Below are 25,447 nucleotides of genomic sequence, written 5' to 3'. Positions count from 1 at the left end.
AGCGGGTAAGCCAGTGTGCAAAAACGGGAGACGAAGAGACCTTTCCCTGTGAACACGTGTTGCCTCACTCCACTCCATGCAACTCACTGTGAGAACTATGCAGGGAGGGCAGAGGCTGAAACTTCTGCAATGGTAACTTCCTCCTCTCTGTTCCCTTGTGCAGGATTGGCTAATATGCGTAAGAGGAGAGCGCGGCTTTCCTCTCCCCCGCCCCCACCCCCCCTCCCCCCCTCCGTCCCCGCACCATCTGCAGCAAGTGGGGAAGTTGGTTCAGCCCTTTACCAGCTGGAACACTCAAGATAGCAGTCCCTACACCTCCCCTGGGTAGCACAGCAGAGCTGGGAGGGGGAGGGGGAGGTAGAACTCACAGAATGTGTGTGTGTAGATCTGGCCCCACCCCTCATCTGACATATGGTGGTGTGGGCAAGACACAGATGCTCCCCCACTGCCTGTGGCAAGAGGAAGCGGTGACCCTGAGGTCTTGAGAGGAGAGCCTGCCTACTCCTCACCAGCTGTAGCTCTCAGAAGAGTGGACCCTGCACCTCACAGAAGCAACACTGCAGCTATGGCTCGGTTGCTGTAGACATGGGCGAGCCAGCCCTGATGCATGAAGGCTAGAGAACTGGCCCCACCCCATGCTTCTCGTGGTACAGGGTGAACAAGTCAGGACAATGTCGGAGACACCACCCTGGTGGTGAGGGTGGGGGAAAGATCTGGCAGGCTCACCAACCCTGCAACCATCCTGGCCCAGACGCAGGACTATGAGTAAGCCAAGTCCAACATTCGCCCAATCGGTAGTCTGCTGGAGTTCATGAAGGGGCTGGTCCTGCAGATACAAAGCTTCAGGATCTCCACAACACAGAGCAACAACAGGATAACCAAGAGGAGTCCCAGTGAGGGCCAAATACGCATAATGTAGCAGAAGCCAGAGGCCTGAAACAGACAAATGTCTCTCCGCAATGAACATTGCAAGCAAAGATATATGAACTAAATGGCGCACAGTGTGACTCATTGTGTCACACTACAGCTTCCCCAATGAGACGTTTCTTTTTTTTTGTTTTCTTTCTCTTCTCCTTTTATTTTCTCTTACATTTTATTTTATGTGTGGTGGAGGTTGCCAAGACAGACAGGCAATGGATATGAACTGATGGTGAGACGAATGGGCCCAAGATGCATGATGTGAAATTCACAAAGAATAAATAAAAAGTTTTTTAAAAACCACAGGGGAGAATCAGGTACTTTCCAGCATCCCAGTTATCTCTGCTCCATCAATCTATCCCCTTGTCTCTTGATTCACATTGTGCGCTTCCCCATCTCTCCTCCCAAAGCAATCTCTGAGTTACTGAGAAATGTCAGAGGTGGGTAAAGGGAAAATGACCTTATTTGCTCCCTGAGACAAAAACAGTGAGTTTCCTCTTTCCCCATATGTCAGGTTTCTTTGATGCCTGTTCTGACCGTGTAGTTGGTGATAAAGGCTGGTAGGGTCCTGTTCTGACCATATAGTCGGTGATAAAGACCACAATGCCTAGGCTGGTAGGGTCCTGTCTGGCATTCTTTTGCATCAACCCTGCTTGTTCAAAGCTCTGTGACTTGCAGAGTCTATGAGAGTTCATGGCTATGGACCATGAGGTGCCTCCTTCTTCTGCAGGGTTAAAGTATGAGGCTTCAAGACTCTTGTGAAGTCATCAGGGAAATCTTTCCATGGAAGAGGGTGCTTGGAAAGTGCACAAAAGCCTGTCCCGTTTGGAAAAGATCTGACCAAATCCTAGAAGGGAGTCCAAGAAGATAACTGGGCTCTCCCATCCTAAAAGTAATACATCTAACCACACCTATGTGAGGCCATCATCATCTAGCACCAAATTTAGACAAATACTTTATGAGAAAATAAAATGATGCCAGGTGGTGTCGATGTATGCTTTTTAACATCAGCACTCAGGAGGCAGAGAATAGTAGGTCTCTGTGAATTCAAGTCTAGTCTAGTCTACTGAGCTATTGCAGGACAGACAGAGCTACACAGAGAAAGCCTGTATCAGAATCAAAAACACAAAACTGTACATGAATATCTCCAATACACATAAATACAAAGTTCTCAATAAATATCCTTCATACACCACGTAACAAAATTCTAGTAAATGACAGATCACATGTAAGATGGTGATCCCATAGGATCGCATGACCTGTAAAACTGTATCCATCTGACTTTCAATGATGTTTACATGATGAAAAATATTCTTTAATATGTTTTTATCACAGCATATTCTATTGATGGGGATGTAAATTCAATACAATGCTGTGTAAAAAATATTAATACATAATGAACAAGCAAGATTTACACTGCTATATAAACCTTGTTCAAAACCCAAAATCCAATCAGTGTCACCCATCTAGGCAACACAGCAAAAGTGGAAATAAAAAATAAGGAAGGTAAGAAGGGAGATAAAGAAATAATATTTGCCAATTCCCCAAATCTGTTAATGATAAACACTTGCCGTGAACTAAATAACTAAATATAGAGAACTCTCTCCTTTTAATAAGGCCATATTAAAGAACACTAAAATTAACATCATTTTGGTGGTGAGAAAGGGAAGATTTCACAATTAATTGGGAAGAACACAACAATACCAAGTCTCTCCAGGAGAATTCAGGCTTATAATTGAAGTCCCAGCTAATGAAGTAAGACTAGGAAATGAAGGTTCACATATTCAGAAGGAAGCTCTACAACTGTCATTTTTGCTTGTTGAATGATTTTCTATGTAGAAAATATGAATTATTTTGCAAATTAACTTTGTAGAATTAAGCATTGATCATTTTTCCTATTTTATGTAGTTTTGAGGGTTTACGTGTGTGGATGTTTTGCCTGCATGAACATTCAAACCCATGGAGGCCAGAAGATGTCAAATCTCTGGAACTGGAGTTGTGAGGTGCCATGCGGATGCTACAAATTGAATCAGACTCCTCTGGAGGAGCAGACAGTGCTCTTAACCACTTAGCCATTTCTCCAGTCCACACAGCAGTGATTATATCAAAATTATTCAAGGTTTATTCATTACATGTCAATTGCTTTTGCATGTGGCAGAAATTGACAGTTGAATTTGATTGAAAGTACATCGATGGCATGTGTCATTTCCAAACTTCTCACACATGGTTTTATATGTATATTACAAAGCTGGCAATGAAGAAGTTATATTATATACAGCAATCAGAAAATATCGCATGTCAGAACTTGTTTAGAAAATGATATTTACAGAACCATGTGAACAGTACCCCACCAGAGAACTCCTTCAGACACCAGTGCATGAATGGCTTGCAAATCTTTAGAATTTAGGAGAAACAGTGAGCATGTAGTGAAGATTAGAGGTTCTGTGGGTCCCAGAGTGTGTTACAGAACTTGGTTTTTATTCAGTTATTTTCATTTCTAGAATCTGATTCATGCTCATGGTTATTTTTATTGAACCAAATACCTTGTTCTTGCTAGAAAAGACAGAATTTCAAAGTGAAAACGGGGAATGTGATGATTTATAATTAAGGGAAATATTACATTAAAATGAAAAAAATTAAAAGATACATGAAGGTAAGGACCCAACCAAATTTTAGGACAGAATTTTCCCTGTGTCATGTAGTCAGAAGAGAGGAGGCATCACTCACCAAAGACCACAACATGGTAAAGAAAAATTTAATCTTGGAGAGGGAAATCTCTGTACCCCAACACTCAGGTGTAAACTGAAGTTTGTCTATTCCCCTCAGTCCTGCAGCCACTTGTAAATAATCGCTCAGAGACTTGTTTTAATTATTAATTCTTGACCAATGGCTCAGGCTTATTACAAGCAAACTCTTACATTTAAATTAACCCATGTTTTTATATATGATTTGCTGCATGGCTCAAAGCTTGTGGCCTCATTTTCTACATCATGCCCTGCTTGCTCTATGACTGTATGACATCTCTCTCAACTCCACCCCTCCTCATCTGAGTTCTCAGTTTGATTGTTCCACCTCAACTTATCCTGCCTGGCTATTGGTCAAGCAGCTTTTATTATTAACAAATGAAAGGAATACATATTCATAGCACACACAAAGATCATCCCACAGCATCCAGAGCTCTCCCTGGACCCAAAACACACTTGCTCCCTGAACAATACTGAAAACAGTTTCCAACATAAACCCCAGATTTTCTTACAGAAACCTTTTGAATCCTCAGATACATTTTTCAGAATCAGCCACAAAGACAGGTGCTGCTGTCTCTTCTGTTTATCTCCCAGGAGCATATAAGATCCATCTCTGGCTGTGCCAAGTCTTTAGAAGCAGAATGCCAAAAACCAGGAAGACCAAGCCAACCATGGTTATCCGGATGAGGTTGTCCACCTTATGATTCTGGGGTTGTGAATCTGGAGATTGTACACAAACAGGTCAGGGCAGACCACAGTCACTCCCAGATGAGTATCTGTCCACCCTCAACACCTGACTCCACTGGAGAAGGAAGACTTGGTTCTCTGCAACCATCCCTTAGTGAAGAAATCCCAGTACTCACCTATCTTGACTTCTGATGAGCTGGTCATCTCAGGCGCTCCTGATAAACAAGGAAGAGAAGTAGGATGTATGAAGTATCTCATGCACTTTGTCTCAGTTCCTGCCAGTAGCCATGATAGAGGAGTAGCAGATGGCAATTGAAATTCAAGAAAAACTCTGGTGGGTATGTCTCTCTTAAGCAAGGCTTGCAAGACTACAGACGCCAGAATGTATTTTGCTTCTGCTGTGCCCCTGCATGCTTGCTGGTACAATGTATATGGTATGGGGAGTCCCCCACCATCTGTATTGTAGCATGCCTATCTCATGAAAATATCTTAATCTACTGGGCATATTATGTGGATTGTCAAAAATGGAACTCCTCCTCCTTAAGCTGTATTATTAACTAGATATCAATAATGTTAGCTAATATAGAGTTTTTATGAATAAAAATGAATGCAAAGAAATGCTACACCACTCAGGGACCATAAATTCCCCCCTAGAAGCTGCTTCTAATCACAGCTCAAATTAATGATTCCTGGGAACCAGAAGGGCTCAAATTCATTGTATTGCTGAAGCATTACTAGCTGACAGAAAGCTTCAAAGAAGCTTTAGATTAGACCAGATGCCTTGCTAATGGTCTTTAGACAGACATTTCCAATTTTTAATTCACTAGAACACACAACTGCACTGTCTAGCTAGGTTGTAAATACAAAGACAGCCCAATTATTACTAGTTAGCAAATGACTAAGTCCTTGTACACAATCCTGACCTCAATTTGTGAAAATTAATTCTGAATTGCCAAGGCTACAGAAGATAATCTGACCCTGTAGCCCCGGATGAGGGCTGCAGGTGTGTATTACCTGAGAGATTGTTAGAGTATTTTAAGCAGTAGAAGGAAGGGGAACAATGGAGCAATGAGGAATAACAACATGAGAGAACATGAGACAATAAAGAAATTAAACCAAGAAGAGAATATGTGTGAGCGTTTCCTTCTCTAAAATACCTCAGATAGAAAAGTCTTAGCTTTGCTAAGCTATGGACTTTTCCTTTGAGCACTGTCTGCAGCTTGGATGATGATTCTTCATGAGCTGCCATAATTTCCTTTATTACTTGCATAATTTTCTCATCACATAATTTCTTGAAGATCCTTTCCCTGCTATAACGGAGCTACCCTTGGTCATCTTAAAGAATTCTACAGCTCCAGTGCTCCATTTTTGCTCAGAACTTTAATATTAGTTGCTTTGGAAGAAAGTTTATCTGACTCCTAAAAGCTAAGGATGAAAAAAGTATTCTCCCACTTCACAATTAATGAAGCATTCTTCCCACTGAATCACCAGCTGAGGATCCAGGATCCAGGGGTGAAGGCTGCTCCTCAGGTGGTCCTGAAGTCAAGGGATCAATGGGGTAACAGTATGAGATGCTGTCTCCTTTTATCATCCAGAGCTAATTCCCATGGTGCTTCATAATCTACTCAGCATGTCATTAATCAAAATATCCACAATGCAACTCATAAAGGTACATAGATACTTTAAAACACACACACACACACACAAACACACATTGATGTATTCTAGTTATGGTGATATACATCTACAGAGATTGGCAAAATAATAAACATGTAAAAACATATTAACTGGATACCCTGATGTGAATTGGTTTGTAATAATAAATATATTTAAGTATAATATATAAACATATAATCACCAATGTATATGCATTTGCTTATATGCTATATATAGAATTAAAGATATTAACACTTGAGGCAGGAGAATGCTTGAAGAAACACTGCTTTCAGGACACAGGTGCAACTACAGATCATTATATTAAGCAAAGTAAGTCAGACTCAGAAAGATGAATACCCAAATACATCTTGTCTTACTTATAGGTCTTACACAAACATACATGAATTCATACACATGATAGATCCTATGCCTTACTAAAGAAGAATACTTTTTCATCAGATAGAGGTCAATATACAGATTCAAAACTATTCAAAATGCAGAGAAGTGACAATGTGTGTCTAACCCTAGCTAATACATCTACAACACAACTGTTACAGGAAGGCCAAAGGAAAAATCATGGGGAAAAATGTCAAAAAGATGTTTTTAGAGCCAGATGACCAGGATGCCTGCTGTGATATTATGCCTTCTAGATAAGACAAGGTAGATGTGCCCATGATATATCAACAATATGCCAGCCTAAACATGACCTGAATAATGCCAATACCAGTTGACCTGCCAATGTGGATGTGGAAAATTTCACAAGGACCCATCCCTACATGAAGAATTATAGGCAGGCAGTGGCTTCTAAGAGAAAGAATCAGTTTTCTGCAGGGAGAAATATCCAAATAGATTATTTGACCCCAAGTGTTCAGTCTTAAGCAAATGCCTATGGGAATAACAATGATTCGACACAGTACGGTTTGTGTGTGTGTGTGTGACAATAAAAATTAAAGAAAAAAGACCTTGAATTTGAGAGGAATATAAGAGGACTTGGGGGAGGAAGACTGAGACAGAGGGGTGTAAATAATTTAAACACCACAATCATCTATGGAATTCTCAATTTAAAAAAATAAATTAAAAGTCATGTGCATGAAGCCGGGCGGTGGTGGCGCACGCCTTTAATCCCAGCACTCGGAGGCAGAGGCAGGAGGATCTCTGTGAGTTTGAGGCCAGGCTGGACTGATAGCCTCCGAAACAATACAGAGAAACCCTGTCTTGTAAAAACCAAAAAGAAAAAAAAAGTCATGTGCATGAGGACAGATAAGACGATTCCGCAGCTAAGAGCACTGGCTATTCTTTCAGAGAATACAGATAGGGTTCCCAGCAAGTAACAGAAGCTCAAAACTATTTCTAACTGCAGTTTCAGAGGGTCTGAAGCCTTCCTCCAGTGGCATTGTATGCAAGTTGTTGACAGCCATACATGCCGCCAAAAAAACAATACACATAAAATAAAAGAAAAAGCTACAAATATGTATGAGTGTGTTTATGAAAGTAGGTATGAATAAATTGAGGGAATGCCTCAGAAGAGAGGGATGGGAGAAAATGTCATGGTGTAAATAAGGTAAAACTACCTGATATCCTTGGATGAAAACACTTTTCTAAAACTTGTCATATTCTAGAATGGACAGAAGGCAATAAAATTTTTGAGAGAAGTAAAATTTTTCACATCATCATTCATGAATATGACTTTTATCAGTGAACCAGAAAAAATGAAAAGCCATTGAAACTGAAATAACCTAGATAAATATATAATGAAATAATGTAGAGAAACTAAATATTTTATTTTGTATGCTTCATTACTTAGAAAATATAAGGCTCCCAAAACCTAATTTAGCAATAAAGTCAACGGGTATCTGATTCATTTTCCCTTAAACATATGAAAAATTACAAATAATTGTTGTTATGAAAAACTTTTAATCTCTAAGTGATACATAAATACCATGTGATTATCTGAAAACAGCAAACTTAACTCTCTTATGAGATCAAATCTTAAATGTAACTTCTATAAGAAAGTGATCATTTATAAATCTCCAGAGAGAGAAACAACACACAAGAATGGCAAACTACAGAATAGAAGCAGCCAGGGAGTCATCACGATGATAGCCTCCATCTCCCAAAATAGTGGATATCCCCTGGTTGACCCTCCTTAGGTCCTCTCATTTCCAACCGGAATAAGAGATCTCCTGGGGTGGATAATGAGTGAGCCTTTGAGTTCAGAAATGTTGGGTCAGTATTCCCTCGCTTGAGACTGTAAGCATCATGGGTCACTAGTGAGTATTCAGATATATGGAAAAGACCCTTGAGACCCATGACTTACGCAGGTCTAAAGTTCACAACACTCAAGAGAATTCTGACTAGTTGGGCTGAGCTATGGTTTTGGTTCTCAGGCATGGGAGAGTTTTTGAAGACAAGGAAAAAGTCCATCAGGTTCCATGATTAGCACACCAATGTCATTTGATTTTCTGAAGACAGGATTTGAAAGAAGGCTCTTTGAAATCCTGGAATCCAGTTGTAGACAGGGAGGAGGAATGAGGAAAGGGGTCAAGACCATGCTGGGGAAACCCACAGAAACAGCTGACCTTAGCAAGTGGGAACTCCCGGACCCCAGTCTGACAGCTGGGGAACCTGCATAAAACTGAACCAGGCTACCTGAATGTGGGTGTCATTTGGAGGCCTGGGCAGTATATGCGGCCTCTGGCAGTGGAACCAGTATTTATCCCTAGTGTATGAATGGATTCCGGGAGCCCATTCTCCCCGGAGGGATACTCTCTCAGCTTAGGTACATGGGGGAGGACCTAGGCCCTGCCCCCAAATAATGGGACAGACTTTGATGATCCTTCATGGGAAACCTCACACTCCCTGGGGAGTAGACTGGGGATAGGATGGGGAAGTCAGTAGGAGCCATGGGAGAATAGGAAGGAGAGGGAACCAGGATTGATATGTAAAAAATGATTGTTTCTAATTTAAATTTAAAAATATATAAGGAAGGAAAGAAGGAAGACCACTCTCCTGGAAGGAAGGGAGGAAGGAAGGAAGGAAGATCACTCTCCTAGAAGGAAGAAGGATGGAGGATGGGCGATGGTTTGCCTTTGTTCTGGCCTGAGATTAAACCATGGCTGAGATATAAAGATTTTGTCTAGCTTCAGGAGAGCTTGGGTCTGGGGGGGGACAACACTCCCCATCCTCCGCCCAACATCCATCCCCTCAATCTTCCAGGGCCGCTCCTGGCATCCAGAAGACCGGCCCACATAGGAAAGACTTCAGCCCTTCCAGGCCCCAACCTCCAGCAACCCCAGCTTCAGCTTAAGCTTCAGGGTCGGCATCCCCAGCTTCAAGTTCAGGAAGGAAGGAGACCAGAGGAGATGGAAAGACCCCATCAGCACCCACTGGAAGAAGAGATGGGAAGAAGACAGAATAAGAGCTCACTCAGCAATACAAAGACCAACATGACTCCACCAGAATCTGGGGAACCAATGCCAACAAGACCTGAAAAGCACTACATAGACGAGGCAGAAGAGACAGACCTTAAAAAATATTTATGAAGATGATAGAGACCCTCAAAGAAGAAACGAGGAAATCCCTTAAAGAAATAGAAGAAAAGACAAACAAAAAAATCCATGAAATGTGGGAAAAACTCAAGAAATAAACAAATCTCTCAAAGAATCTAAAGAGCACCAAGAAAAAACAACCAAACAAATGAAGGATAAAACTCAATTGAAGGATTGAAAGCTGAAGTAAAAACCGAACAAAAACACAGAGCAAGGGGATGCTGGAAATAGAAAAGCTGGGTAAATGATCAGGAACTACAAATGCAAGTATCACCAATAGAATACAAGAGATAGAAGAGATAATCTCAGGTGTTGAAGACTCATTAGAGGACATAGAGTCATCAACCAAAGAAAATCTCAAAACCAACAAATCCCTAACACAAAATATCCAGGAAATATGGGACACTGTGAAGAAGCCAAACCTGAGAATAATAGGTATATAAGAAGGCAAAGAAATACAACGCAAGGGTAAAGAAAACATATTCACCAAAATCATAGAAGAAAACTTCCCTAACCTAAAGAAGGATATGCCTATGAAAATACAAGAAACTTAAAGAACACCAAATAGGCTGAACCAGAGAAAGAAGTCACCTCGCCATATGATAATCAAAACATCAAACATACAGAATAAAGAGAAAGTATTAAGAGCAGCTAAAGAAAAAGGCCAAGTAACATATAAAGGCAGACCTATCCGAATTACACCTGACTTCTCAATGCAAACGATGAAAGCCAGAAGATCCTGGATAGATGTCCTACAAACACTAAGGAAACAAGGATGCCAGCCCAGACTACTATATCCAGCAAAGCTTTCAATTACCGTAGATGCAAAAAACAAAATATTCCATGACAAAGCCAGATTTAAACAATACGTATCCATGAATCCAACTCTACAGAAAGTGCTAGAAGGAAAACATAGATCCAAGGAAGATAACTATACTCAAAAAAACAGAGGCAATAGATAATCCCACTTTACCAAACACCAAAATAAAAAGGGAGGAGAACCTACACACATTAACTCCACTACAAATAAAAAAGCACAAACAAGAATCATCAATCAATGGTCATTAATATCCCTCAATGGCAATGGCCTCAACTTGCCTATAAAAAGACACAGACTAGCAGAATGGATATGAAGACAGAACCCTTCCTCCTGCTGCATACAAGAAAGACATCTCAACATCAAAGGCAGACATTATCTCAGAGTAAAGAGTTGGGAAAAGATCTTCCAATCAAACGGACCCAAAAAATAAGTGGGTATAGCAATCCTAATTTCTAACAAATTAGACTTCAAATTAAAATCAATCAAAAGAGATGAAGAAGGACACTTCATATTCATCAAAGGAAAAGTCCATCAAGATGAAGTCTCAATTTTAAACATCTACACCCCAAATACAAAAGCACCTATATTCGTGACAGAAACATTACTAAAGCTCAAAAGCACATAAAATCTCACACACTAATAGCAGGAGGCTTCAACACTCCACACTCACCGCTAGACAGGACCTCCAGACAGAAACTTAAGAAAGAAACAAAAGAAATAATAGAAGTTATGACCCAACTGGATTTAACAGACATCTATAGAACATTCCACCCAAACACAAAGGGATATACCTTCTTCTCGGCGCCACATGAAACCTTCTCTAAAATTGTCCACATAATAGGAAACATAGCAAATCTCCACAGATACAAAAAAATTGGAATAACCCCCTGTATCTTATCAGACCACGATGCGTTAAAATTAGAATTCAACAATAACACAAATCGCACAAACTCTGCAAACTCATGGAAATTTAACAATGCACAATTGCACCATCCCTGGGTAAAGGAACAAATAAAAAAAGAAATTAAAGACTTCCTGGAATTAAATGAGAATGAAGACACAACATATGCAAACTTATGGGACACTTTGAAAACAGTGCTGAGAGGAGAGTTCATAGCACTAAGTGTCCACATGAATAACAGTCATACTAGAGAATTAATAGACAGCTGAATGCTCTAGAACAAAAAGAAGCAAACTCACCCAGGAGGAGCAGACGCCAGGAAATAATCAAATTGAGGGCTGAAATCAATCAAGTACAAATCAGGAAAACAATGAGAAAAATCAATGAAACAAAGAGTTAGTTCTTTGAGAAAATCAACAAAATAGACAAACCAAACTAACCGAAAGACAGAGAGAAAGTATGCTAATTAACAAAATCAGAAATGAAAAAGGAGGCATAACAATGGACTCTGAGAGAATCCAGAGAAGCATCAGGGCATACTTTGGAAATCCGTACTCCACAAAATTCGAAAATTTAAAGAAAATGGGCAATTTCCTGGATAGATATCACTTGCCAAAACTAAATCAAGAACAGATAAACAATCTAAACAGACCTATAACCCCTAATGAATAACAAGCAGTCATCAAAAGACTCCCAAACAAAAAAAAAGCTCAGGCCCAGATGGCTTCAGTGCAGAATTCTGCCAGAAATTCAAAGAAGAGCTCATTCCAATACTCCTCAAAGTATTCCACACAATAGAAGCAGGAGGCTCACTGCCAAACTCTTTTTACAAGGATACAATTACCTTCATTCCCAAGCCACACAAAGACACAACTAAAAAAGAGAACTATACACCAATTTCCCTCATGAACATCAATGCAAAAATACTCAACAAAATGCTCACAAACCAGATTCAAGAACACATCAGAAAAATCATCCACCATGATCAAGTAGGCTTCATCCCAGGAATGCAGGGATGATTCAACATTAGAAAATCTATCAATGTAATCCACCATATAAACAAACTGCGAAAGAAAAAACACATGATCATCTCACTAGATGCTGAAAAAGCCTTTGACAAAATCCAGCACCCCTTCATGATAAAGGTCCTAGAGAGATGAGGGATAACGGGAACATACCTGAACATAATAAAAGCAATATACAGTAAACCAACAGCTAACATCAAACTAAGTGGAGAGAAACTCAAAGCAATTCCTCTAAAATCAGGAACAAGACAAGGCTGTCCACTCTCTCCATATCTCTTCAATATTGTACTTGAAGTCCTAGCTACAGCAATAAGACAGCAAAAGGAGATCCACGGGATACAAATAGGAAAAGAATAAGTCAAACTTTCAATATTTGCAGATGATATGATAGCTTACATAAATGACCTGAAAAACTCTTCAAGGGAACTCCTAGAGCTGATAAACACCTTCAGCAAAGTGGCAGGATACAAGGTAAACTCAAAAAAATCAGTGGCCCTATTATATACAGACAATGAAGTGACTGAGAAAGAAATCAGAGAAACATCACCCTTTACAATAGCCATAAACAGCATCAAATATCTGGGGATAATGTTAACCAAGGAAGTGAAAGACCTGTATATCAAGAACTTTGAGCCTTTAAAGAAAGAAATAAAAGAGGATACCAGAAAATGGAAAGATCTCCCATGCTCTTGCATTGGTAGGATCAACATAATAAAAATGGCAATCTTGCCAAAAGCAGTCTACAGATCCAATGCAATCCCTATCAAAATTCCAGCATAATTCTTCACGGACCTGGAAAGAACAATAATCAACTTTATATGGAAAAACAAAAGGCCCAGGATAGCCAAAACAACCATATACAATAAAGGAATTTCAGGAGGCATCACCATACCTGACTTCAAGCTCTATTATAGAGCTGTAGTCCTGAAAACAGCTTGGTATTGGCACAAAAATAGGCAGGTAGACAAATGGAACTGAATTGAAAACCCTGATTTTAACCGACACACCAATGAACACTTGATTTTTGACAAAGAAGCTAAAGTTATACAATGGAAAAAAGAAAGCATCTTCAACAAATAGTGCTGGCATAACTGGGTACTGGTATGCAGAAGACTGCAGATAGACCTGGATCAAAGATCTCAACATAAATCCAGCCACACTGAAAATTTAGAAGAGAAAGTGGGAGATATTCTTCAATGAGTTGGTACAGGAGACCACTTCCTGAACATAACACCAGTGGCACAGATACTGAGATCGACAATTAACAAATGGGACCTCCTGAAACTAAAAAGCTTCTGTAAGGCAAAGGACACAGTCAACAAGACAAAAAGGCAGTCCACGGAATGGGAAAAGATATTCACTAACCCCACATCTGACAGAGGGCTAATCTCCAAAATTTACAAAGAACTCAAGAAGCAAGTCTCCAAAACACCAAAGGATCCAATTAAAAGGTAGGGTACAGATCTAAATAGAGAATTCTCAATAGAGGAGGCTAAAATGGCCAAGAGACACTTAAGAAAGTGCCCAACATCCTTAGCCATCAGGGAAATGCAAATCAAAACAACTCTGAGATACCATCTTACTCCTGTCAGAATGTCTAAAATCAAAAACACCGAAGACAATTTATGTTGGAAAGGATGCGGAGAGAGGGGAACACTCCTCCACTGCTGGTGGGAGGGCCAACTCGTACAGCCACTTTGGAAAGGAGTATGGAGATTCCTCAGGAAAATGGGAATCAATCTACCATAAGACCCAGCAATTGCACTCTTAGGCATATATCCAAAAGAGGCAAATTCATACAACAAGGGCATCTGCCCCACTATGTTCATAGCAGCATTAATTGTAATAGCCAGAACCTGGAAGCAACCTAGATGCCCCTCAACTGAAGAGTGGATAGAGAAAGTATGGTACATTTACACAATGGAGTATTAGTCAGCAGAAAAAAACAATGGAATCTTGAAATTCGCAGGTAAATGGATAGCACTGGAAGAAACCAACCTGAGTGAGGTAACCCAGTCACAAAAAGACAAACATGGTATGTACTCACTCATATATGGATTTTAAACATGGATCAGGAGAGTGCCAGTCTGCACTTCCACTGATAGAGAGTCTGGGAAACAGGAAAGAACCTAAAAGATATGCATGGTACCCAAGAGAAGAGGAATGAGGCAAGATCCTTTGAACAGATGGGGAACATGGCGAGGGGTGGGGGGGAGTGGGACCTGGGAAGAAGAGAGGGGGAGAAGAGGAAGAGAGAGTAGGTCATGGGGGAACAGGAAGGTTGAGTGGGGGGGTTGAATAGGGGGAAGAGGGAATCATAGGTTAGAAGACAGATCAGGCACCAGTGTGACCTCTAGTGATCTAAAGGGATGACACCAATTGGCAAGCTAAGCAATAGTGGAGAGACCACCTTGAATGCCCATTCCTGATAATGAACTTGATGTCTATATCCATCTGGGAGCCTTCATCCAGTGACTGATGGAAGCAGAGGCAAACACCCACAGTTAAACACTGAACTGAACCCAAGGAACCCAGTGACAGAGAGAGAGAAGCGATGAGCAAACTGGCAAAGAATGGGCTGGCAAAACCAGCAGAGACAGCTGATCTGAACAGGGGAGAGCTCTTGGACCCCAGACCGACAGCTAGAAGGCCAGCATGGGACTGTTCCAGACCCCCTGAATGTGAGTGTCAGTGAGGAGGCCTGGGCAACCTATGGGGCCCTGAGCAGTGGATCAGTGTCTATCCCTGGAATACAAACAGACATTGTGTGTCCATAGCACCAAGAGGGATGCTCTCTCATCCTGGAGTCTTAGCGGAGTGCCTGGAGCCTACCCAGAGTGAAATGACAGACTCTAGATATCCTCTATATGGAAGGAATTGGCAATAGGGTTTTAGGCTGGGTGGGATGGGGGGTGCAGGAGGAGGGGAGGTAGACGGAACTGGGATTGACATGTAAAACAAGCTATTTAAAATTAAAATAATAATAATAAAAGATTTTGTCTCTATTTTCTCTGGCCTCTTCCTTTTGCTCCCTCCCCTATCTCCATCTGTATGTCACATCCCTTATCACATCTCTTTGGCTCCCCCCACTGAGTGTATGCTAGATTTGGGTGCCCGGTTGGACCCAGTGAGCTCTTAGCCTGCAATCAAGAAGTCCGGTGTGTCACTGGTGCTGACAACATGGGGGAAAGGCCGTGCAGACTGATTTTCTGTAATGGCCCCTATTAGGCAGCTAAAAGCTTGCAGGGAAATCAGCTTAAGTGAGGGCAGCATGAGGCTGTCAGACAAGGCACTGGGAGAAGTCGCATCCCTCCTCATGGAATAGAGCAGTTCCATCATAGAGAATGCCCAAAGAACACAAGGTCAGGTTCCCACAGGAGAGAGTGATTCCTAGCCAGCCCTTGGGGAACATATCCTGGGGGTTGAGCCCGTTCCTGCCAAGTAATATGCCAACACCCGTCATGCCGCAGAAGTGTTAATGAGCTACACACTCTGGAAATCTGACTTGGGAGCAAGAAGTACCACTTATCGAACAATTCCCTTGACAGCAGAGCTTCTGGCATATAGTGTAGGGTCTCGATAAATGACTGGGTCATTTATGGATCTGCCTCACCTGATACGTGTATTTCCAGGGGGTCACTTGGGATGGACCACTTCTGTGGATCTCTTTTGTAGTAGCCGTAGCATTTGAATGTCCCCCTGTTGCTGGGGGTCATGGGACCCACAGAAAACATAGCTTGCAAATGCCCAGTGAAAATATACTGTGACTCCAGGGTTCTGGAGAACATGGGGTCTCCTTCTTTGGTCAAAATAAACCCATCATATCTCTGCCATGAGATACACTGAAGGGTCACATAATCTCCTGAATTCACAACAGGGCTGTCCAAGACTGACAATCTAGGTTTGCTGTAGGGGTCTCCTAGGAGAGATGGAGAGAATATGTTAGTGGATTTACAGTCTCACTGTGATGAGCTGTGAATGGGGATCACTTTTTTTCTCTTCCTAAATATAGTTTTATGTGCCACCACCAGCTGCAGGAAGGACACTGTGTTCTGATAAACCTTCACGATTTCCATAAGAGCATACATCAATGATACTCTTCAATGGAGGCGTTCAGTCTTGTTCCCAGCCTCCAGTGGACTCTGTTTGCACCAGAGATCCGGGCTTCTGTTTTTATATGTGTGGTACCTGTGAGCCCTTTGGGTTGCCTCACATTAGATAGCCCCTTTCATACCTCTGAGGACCACAAAGCCTGGCAGAGCTCTGAGGGTAGATTGGGAATGGATCCTTACTGGGAAATCAGAGGCTCAGTCCTCACCGTTCAGTCTCAGCACCCTCCTGGTTCCCGCAGGAAAAGTTCACCTTGCTGTTGTTCATGCCACGGCTCATCCTTGAGCCTGCCCCTCCTTCTGAGTAAGATGTAAAGATCCAAGACAGCAGAGGACACTCACCTGCCAGCGCTGGAGAAGTGAACCCCACAGTCAGTCCTGAAAGAGAGTTCCCTGTGAGTTTATCCCTCACTGAGCAGACCCTTCTATCCATAGAGACTCCTGAGCCCCCCTGTGTTAGGACAAAGCGTGAGGGGGACCTTGGCAGATTCCATGGCAGAGGAGGGTGACCGAGGTAGAGGGGACAGACATGCCAGGCAGACAGAACCTAAGTAGGAAGTTTTATTAGAAAGGAAGTGGGAGGGAAGAGAAAAGAGGTAAAGAGATACAGACAGAGAGGACAGAAGAGAAGAGACTGGAAAAGTCCTGTCTGCCCCAGGGGAACCACGGGGAAACTGAGGAGCAAGAAAAGGGAGAGCTAAGTGGGTGGGGGTCTTTCTTTTAAAGAGGTCCTGCATGCAGACTATGCAATCATGGAACCCTGGACTGACCAAGGAACTGTCTGAGTGCATTCTGCCAGGTGACAGGGGCTGGCCAGCATAATCCCTGAATCCTTACACCCTGGGCTTTCCAAAAATCCAGTCAGTGCTGGGCTATGAGGTCAAGCCTCTCTAAAACAATAGTATCTCCGATCCATCTTCATATCTTACCCAGACACAGCATGGCTGTGGACGTGAAGATCATGGTATCTCTTCCCAGGAGCTCCAACCGTGCTTAGGAACAGACAACATAGACAAGGTGTTCGGGTCTTTGGGGCCAAGCACCACCCATCAGTTTGGTGAAAAATCTGCATCCACACAGAAAGGGGAAATGAGAGCAGCTGGGTCTCAACTCCCTCCTAATTTGACTTGGACAAACTCCAAATCCCGAAGTCACTTCTCACAGAAATGTCACCTCCCCCAATGCAACTCACATCTACCTGATGTGTCCTCAATGCAGCGAGGGTCAAAAGGCAGCAGATGACAGAACTAGTGGCTCCCTTCCTTTCCTGGCCCCTTCCGGTTGAGGAGGCCTGAGGGCAGGCGCTTCCCCTTTGCAGCTGCGCCATATAGTTTCCTTCGAGCACTCCATGTATTCGCATGGACACCACTGTGAGGTTATCACCACGGACATTCTGCTAACCAGCCTGGGATACTTCATAAATACCCAGGTTAATGATGTAGGGCAGAAATCTACAGCAAAAAAACAGTGAGCTCCTGACTACATCTCGCGTGGAGGCTTATCCTTGGGGGTGGGCAGAGAAGAGAACACTTGGAGATGGGAGAGGAAACACAGCTGTTCTTGGTGAATGGAGGTCTTTTCTTCGCAAACTAACCCCCCAGAAGCTTAACATTAATTTAATTGTCTGGCCAATGAATCAGGCATATTTCTAACTAGCTCTCACAATTAAATTAACCTACTTCTTCTATTCTGTATTTTACCATGAAGCTTGTGGCTTGTGGCCCCACATCTGGCTTCCCCGGTGGCTACCTGGCACCTTCCTGACTCCACTCTCTGTCTCTCCCTATCTCTGTTTGAATTTCTCACTTGGCTTTATTATGCCTGGCCATTGGCCAAATCAGCATTATTCATCATCCAATGAAAGCAACACATATTCGCAGCACATAGAAGGACATCCCTCATCAGTTCTCTTGCTTCTGGGTGTGGGTTTCCTCTGAGGAGCAGCCCCTGTATGAGATGCCCAATTTCCTTCATATCACCATCGACTTCCATGTCTACAGAACAACCTTCAGAGTTGTCCTTGCTTCCTCACTGTTTATGTTTGGAGGGGGCAGAATTCTTCTTGATGGGAATAATAGCTCTTTAATGTCTATATGTCACTCACTTCCCATGCCAGCTCGAACACTCCCATGTCATAATTCAGGTTCCTCATATGGAAACCTCTATGAGCACTTCATTATTTAGATTGCCCATGATATTATGGTGTCATAGATATTCAGAAGTTCAACCATCACTGATACCCAGCCCAGGGTACAACATGTGTTTGGAATATGAGATATTAATGCTGTTGCATGATGTAGGTGCCCAGTGATTTTGTATATTGTACTATTGTAAAATATTCAGATCATCGCTCTCTGCTTGAGGTGAGGGTAGGGCCTGCTCAGACCCAACTCCCTTAGTCCTGTCCTAGGAACTTCCTGAGCTGGCTCTGCATGTAGTGGTCTTGCCCCAGCACACAGAACCATCTGGAGCCTGCCCTCATCACAGTCTTGGGCCCCATACACCCTCTGCTTGAGGTGAGTGTGGGAAGCACTATGGCCCAACTCCCCCCATCCTCTCCTTGGAACTTCCTGGGTGGGCTCTGAGGGTAGTGGACCCACCCCAGAGTGCCAGACCATCTGGATCATAACCTCATTGCAGTCTTAGCACTCCTACTCTCTCTGCTTGAGTCTTGGTGCCCCTACACACTCTACTTAAGAACTTCAAGAGAGCTTGGACCATTCAGAGTTGCTGACATCGAAGGATTGTCCCACCTACACCCACTAGGAGGTGAGAGGAGAGAGAGACCCCACCTGCACCCATTGGAAGAAGGGATGGGAAGATGGCAGTATAAGAATACATTCAACAATAGAAAGACCAATATTACACCACCGGAATCCAAGGACTCTATACAAACAAGACTTGAACATACCAACATAGATGAAGGAGAAGTAAATGACCTTAAAAACAACTTTATGAAGATGATAGAGACCCTCAAAGAAGAAATGAGAAAATCCCTTAAAGAAATGGGAAAAAACAAACCAAAAAATACAAGAAATCAACAAATCTCTTAAAGAAAGTGAGGAAAGCCAAGAAAAAACAACCAAACAACTGAGGGAAACAATTCAAAAAGTACAAAGTGTGTAAGCTGAAATTGAAACAATAAAGAAAACACGGAAGGAGGTAATGCTGGAAATAGAAAACCTGGCTAAATGATCAGGAACTACAGATGTAAGTACAGCCAATAGAATGCAAGAGATGGAAGAGAGAATCTCAGGTGTTGAAGATTCACCAGAGGAAACAGATTCATCAACCAAAGAAAATCTTAACTCCAACAAATCCCTAACAAAAAATATCTAAGAAATATGGGACACCATGAAAAGGCCAAACCTAAGAATATAGGTATAGAAGGCAAAGAAATACAGCTCACGGGTACAGAAAACATCTTCACCAAAATCACAGAAGAAAACTTTTCCAAACTAAAGAAGGATATGCCTATGAAAGTACAAGAAGCATGCAGAACACCAAATAGAGTGGACCACAAAAAAGTCACCTTGGCACATAATACTCAATCTTACAGAATAAAGAAAAATATTAATAACAGAGAAAAACAGGCCAAGTAACATATACAAGCAGACCTATCAGAGTCACACACAATTTCTCAATGGAAATCCTGAAAGCCAGAAGATCCTGGATAGATGTTCTACAAACAATAAGACAACATGGATGCCAACCCAGACTACTATAACCGGCAAAGCTTTCCATCACTATACATGGAGAAAACAAGATATTCCATAACAAAACCCTATTTAAACAATACAAATCCACAAATCCAGCCCTACAGAAAGTTCTGGAAGGAAACAATAACCCAACAAAGTTAACTACCCTCACAAAAATATAGGCAATAAATAATCCTACTATACCGAAAGCCAAAAGAAAGAAACAGGGAAGGAAATCCACACACAATACCAATAACAACAACAAGCTAAAAGCAAACAATAATTGACAATCAGTGATCATTAATATCGCTCAATATCAATGGTCTTAACTCATCTATAAAAGACACAGGCTAACAGAATGGATACAGAGACAGAATCCAACCTTCTGCTGTGTACAAGAAACATACCTGAACTTCAAAGACAGAGCAAAGGGTCCAATCAAATGGACCCAAGAAACAAGTTGGTGTAGCAATCCTAATATCTAACAAATTAAACTCCAACTAAAATCAGTCAGAAGAGATGAAGAAGGTCATTTCATATTCTTCACAACAAAGTCCATCAAGATAAAGTCCCAATTCTGAACATCTATGCCCCAAATACAAAGGCATCCACATTCATAAACGAAGCATTGCTAAAGCTCAAGGCACACATAAAACCTCACAAGCTTATAGTGGGAGACTTCAACACCCCACTCTCACCACTACACAGGACCACATGACAGAAACTTAACAAAGAGATAAAGGAACTAACAGAAGTTTTGACCCAATTTGATTTAACAGATATCTATAGAACATTTCATCCAAACACAAAAGAATATACTTTCTTCTTAATGCCACCTGGAACCTTCTATAAAATCTACCACAAACTTGGCAACATATCAAACCTCAACCGATACAAAAAAATGAAACAACCCCAGGTATTTTATCAGACCACCTTGCTTTAAAATCAGAATTCAACAACACAAATTGCATAAACCCTACAAACTCATGGAAATTGAGCACACACAATTGCACTATACCTGGATCAAGGAAGAAATAAAAAAGAAATTAAAGACTTCCAAGAATTCAATGAGAATGAAGACACAACATATTTGAAAGCACTGCTAAGAGGAAAGTTCAGAGCACTAAGTGCCCACATGAAGAGACTGGAGAATAGTCACACTATAGAATTAACAGCACAGCTGAAAGCTCTAGAACACAAAGAAGCAAACTCACCCAGGAGGAGTAGATGCCAGGAAATAATAAAATTGAGGGCTGAAATCAATAAATTAGAAACTGGGAAAACAATACAAAGAATCAATGTAACAAAGAGTTCGTTCTTCCCTAAAAGATATGCATATTACCCAAGAGAAGAGGAATGAGGCAAGATCCTTTGAACAGATGGGGAACACGGCAAGGGGTGGGGGAAGTGGGAGCTGGGAAGAAGAGAGGGGGAGAAGAGGAAGAGAGAGTAGGTCATGGGGGAACAGGAAGGTTGAGTGGGTGGGTAGAATACGGGGAAGAGGGAATCATAGGCTAGAAGGCAGATCAGGCACCAGTGTGACCTCTAGTGATCTAAAGGGATGACACCAATTGGCAAGCTAAGCAATAGTGGAGAGACCACCTCCAATGCCCATTCCTGATAATGAACTTGATGTCTATAACCATCCTAGAACCCTCATCCAGTGACTGATGGAAGCAGAGGCAAACACCCACAGTTAAACACTGAACTGAACCCAAGGAACCCAGTGACAGAGAGAGAGGAGCAATGAGCAAACTGGCAAAGAATGGGCTGGCAAAACCAGCAGAGACAGCTGATCTGAACAGGGGAGAGCTCTTGGGCCCCAGACCAACAGCTGGAATACCAGCATGGGACTGATCCAGACCCCGGATATGAGTGTCAGTGAGGAGGCCTGGGCAGCCTATGGGGCCCTGAGCAGTGGATCAGTGTTTATCCCTGGAATACAAACAGACATCATGTGCCCATAGCACAAAGAGGGATGCTCTCTCAGCCTGGACTCTTAGGGGAGTGCCTGGACCCTACCCTGAGTGAAATGACAGACTCTAGATATCGCCTATGTGGAAGGAATTGGCAATAGGGTGGGAGGCTGGGGGGATGGGGAGGTGCTGGACTAGGGGAGGGAGAGGGAACTGGGATTGACATGTATAACAAGCTATTTAAAATTAAAATAAAAAAATTTTAAAAAACAAAAATAAGAGTTGTTTCTTCAAGAAAATCAACAAGATAGACAAAACCTTTATCCAAACTTACCAAACGGCAGAGAGGGAACACGCAAATTAACGAAATCAGAAAGGAAAGAGGGCAAATAACAACAGAAACTGAGGAAATCCAGAGAATCATCAGATCTTACTTAGAAAATCTGTACCCCTCAAAATTCGAAAATTTAAAAGAAATGGACAAATTTCTGGATAGATATTGCTTATCAAAATTAAATCAAGACTAGATAAGCAATTTAAATACACCTATAGACCCTAATGAAACAGAAGCAGTCATCAAAAGTCTCCCAACCAAAGAAAGCCCAGGGCCAGATGGTTGCAGGCAAATGGATGGCACTAGAAGAAACCATCCTGAGTGAGGTAACCCAGTCACAAAAAGAGAAACATGGTATGTACTCACTCATTTATGGATTTTAGACATGAATCAGGGGAGTGCCAGCATACAATCCCACTGCCAGAGAGTCAGGGAAACAGAACCTTCATCCATCAACTGATGAAAGCAAAGGCAGCTACCCACAGACAAACACTTAACTGAACTCCCGAAACCCAGTGTCAGAAAGAGAGAACTGAGTTAAGACTGGGCTGGTTTAACCCACAGAAACAGTTGACCTGAACAAGGGGGAGATCTTGGATTCCAGACTGATGGCTGTGTGGAAAGCATGGGACTGACCCAGACCCCTTGAATGTGGGTGTCAGTGAGGAGGCCTAGGTAATCTATGGGGCCTCGGGTAGTATTTATCCCTGATGTACAAATAGACTTTGAGTGCCCATACCACAATATGGGAGGCTCTCTCAGCCGGGACTCTTGTGGGAGGGCCTAGTCCCTGCCCTGGATGAAATGATCCACCATGGAGTGCCTCACCCTCCTTGGGGATTGGATTGGAGATTGGGTGAGGGACCAGGGAACCTGGTGGGGAGGGTGGGGGAAGAGGAGAGGGAGAGGGAGCTGGGATTGACATGTGAAACAAGATTGTTTCTAACCTAAATTTAAAAAAGAAAAAATAACAAAAAAATAAAAATAAATTAAAAAAATAAAAAGTGGGGTATAGAGCTAAATAGAGAATTCTCAATAGAGGAGTCTAAAATGGCTAAGAGACACTTGAGAAAGTGTTCAACAATCTTATCCATCAGGGAAATGCAAATCAAAACAACTCTTAGATACCATCTTGATCCTGTCATAATGGATAAAACCAAAAGCACCAATCACAGTTCATGCTGGAGAGGATGTGGAGAAAGGGGAACACTCATTCATTGCTGGTGAGAGTGTAAACTCGTGCAGTTACTTTGGAAATCAGTATGGTAGTTTCTCAGAAAAATGGGAATCAGTCTACCTCAAGATCCTGTAATTCCACTCTTGTGCATATACCCAAAGGAAGCACACTCATACAACAAGAACATATGTTCAGCTGTGTTCATAGCAGCATTGTTTGTAATAACCAGAACCTGGAAGCAACCTAGATGCCCATTAACTGAAGAATGGATAAAGAAAATATGGTACATTTGCACAATGGAGTACTACTCAGCAGCAAAAAAAAATGGAATCCTGAAATTCACAGGGAAATGGATGGAACTGAAAGAAACCATCCTGAGTGAGATAACCCAGTCACAGAAAGACAAGCATTGTATGTACTCACTCATATATGAATATTAGACATAGAGAAAAGGACTACCAGCCTAAAATCCACACCTCCAGAGAAGCTAGGAAACTAGGAGGACCCTAAGAGAGAAGTACATGGTCCCCCAAAGAAGGGGAAAGGGACATGAACTCCTGAGCAAATTGGGAGCACGGGAGGAGAAGGGAGGGAAGAATGGAAACAGAAAAGGAGAGAAGATGGGGGAGAACAAGATGGATCAGGAAGACTGAATCAGGGGAGGAATAGATGAGACCAAGAAAGAGATACCTTAATAGAGGGAGCCAGTATAGGTTTAAAGGAAAGTCTGGCACTAGAAAAATGTTCAGAGACCCACGAAGATGATAACAACTAAGAATCTGGGCAGTAGTGGAGAGGCCACCTTTGATGCCTTTCCCCTATAAAGAGATTAATGACCACCTTAATTGCCATCCCAGAACCTTCATCCAGTAGCTGATGGAAGCAGAAACAGGCACTCACAGCTAAACACTGAGCCGTATCCCTGGAATCCAGTTGTAGAGAGGGAGGAGATGAGCAAAGCAGTCAAGACTGTGCTGGAGAAACCTACAGAAACAGCAGCTGACTTGACCTAGTGAGAGCACACAGACCCCAGCAGTAAAGCAGGGAGACCAGAATTGGCCCAAAACAAGCCCTCTGAATGTGGGTTCCAGTTAGGAGATCTGGGAAGTCTACGGGACCTCTAACTGTGGAACTAGTATTTATCCCTAGTGCACAAGTGGACTTTGGGAGCCCATTCCTATGGAGGGATACTGTTTCTCCCTAGATACACGGAGATGGGTCTAGGCCCTCCCCCAAGTGATGTGACAGACTCTGATGAATCTCCCATGAAAGACCTCACTAACCTTAGGGAGTAGGTGGGGGATGGGTTGGGAGGTAGGTGGGGGCATGGGATAATAGGAGGGAGAGGGAAGGGGAGATTGATATGTGAAATAAAATTGTTTCTAAATTTAAAAAAATATTAAAACATATTCAGATCATCATGGTCAGGGGAAATAAAAGAAAAAACAAAAGATTACTGGATAAAGAAGAACCCATTTCACAGAGCACTGCAAAGACAGAGAATGAAGGACCTTCAGAGTTCAGTAGAGGAGGTTGCTCTCCATGTGGCGGAAATAAGACGAAGGATACTGGCAAAAGCAGGCATCTGTGACCCCAACACTCCTACTCCCAGATGGTCGCCGAGATGTTTCAGCTTATTGCCCACTGAGCTGCCTCCTCTGTGTGCTGAAACAGATTCATTCAGGTATTGTCCCCATGGGCTACTGTCTCAAATGAATGTGTGTCTTGGTGGAGCCATCCCTGCCAGGCAAAACCTGAGCAGATGATAAATCTGGAAGAGCAGACGCCATAATTCAAAGATGTACACTCAGGATTGTTTCCCAGGTCAACCCACAGAGAAGCCTTGTGTGGATGGTCAGGAGCAGAGGAGGAGAGACACAAATAGACAGCTCCCAGTATGTCAAAGAAGAAGCA

At 42.3% G+C, this 25,447-nt stretch overlaps 1 protein-coding gene across 4 annotated transcripts; it reads right to left on the bottom strand.

Moving 5' to 3' along the window:
- Nucleotides 1-3,017: 3,017 nt before the first annotated feature.
- LOC110343535 (leukocyte immunoglobulin-like receptor subfamily A member 5) lies at nucleotides 3,018-21,379 on the bottom strand. Of its 4 annotated transcripts, none has more exons than XM_040733883.1 (6): nucleotides 21,321-21,379; nucleotides 17,338-17,474; nucleotides 16,751-16,786; nucleotides 15,913-16,218; nucleotides 4,526-4,564; nucleotides 3,018-4,382 (listed from the first exon to the last, which is right to left on the bottom strand). In XM_040733883.1, exons 2-6 carry the CDS (start codon nucleotides 17,369-17,371, stop codon nucleotides 4,246-4,248), a joined length of 552 nt encoding a protein of 183 aa, XP_040589817.1. In that variant the 5' UTR covers nucleotides 17,372-17,474; nucleotides 21,321-21,379; the 3' UTR covers nucleotides 3,018-4,245. The 4 variants fall into 4 exon arrangements, with proteins under 4 accessions (XP_040589817.1, XP_021090997.1, XP_021090995.1 ...); XM_021235338.2 differs by lacking the exon at nucleotides 21,321-21,379 and adding an exon at nucleotides 17,601-19,413 and having other exon boundaries at nucleotides 16,751-16,759; XM_021235336.2 differs by lacking the exon at nucleotides 21,321-21,379 and adding an exon at nucleotides 17,601-19,410.
- Nucleotides 21,380-25,447: the final 4,068 nt, after the last annotated feature.

The sequence above is a fragment of the Mesocricetus auratus genome, unplaced genomic scaffold (assembly GCF_017639785.1).
Source record: "Mesocricetus auratus isolate SY011 unplaced genomic scaffold, BCM_Maur_2.0 Super-Scaffold_100037, whole genome shotgun sequence".
NCBI classification, from domain to species: domain Eukaryota; kingdom Metazoa; phylum Chordata; class Mammalia; order Rodentia; family Cricetidae; genus Mesocricetus; species Mesocricetus auratus.
This window is presented reverse-complemented; position numbering and strand designations above follow the sequence as displayed.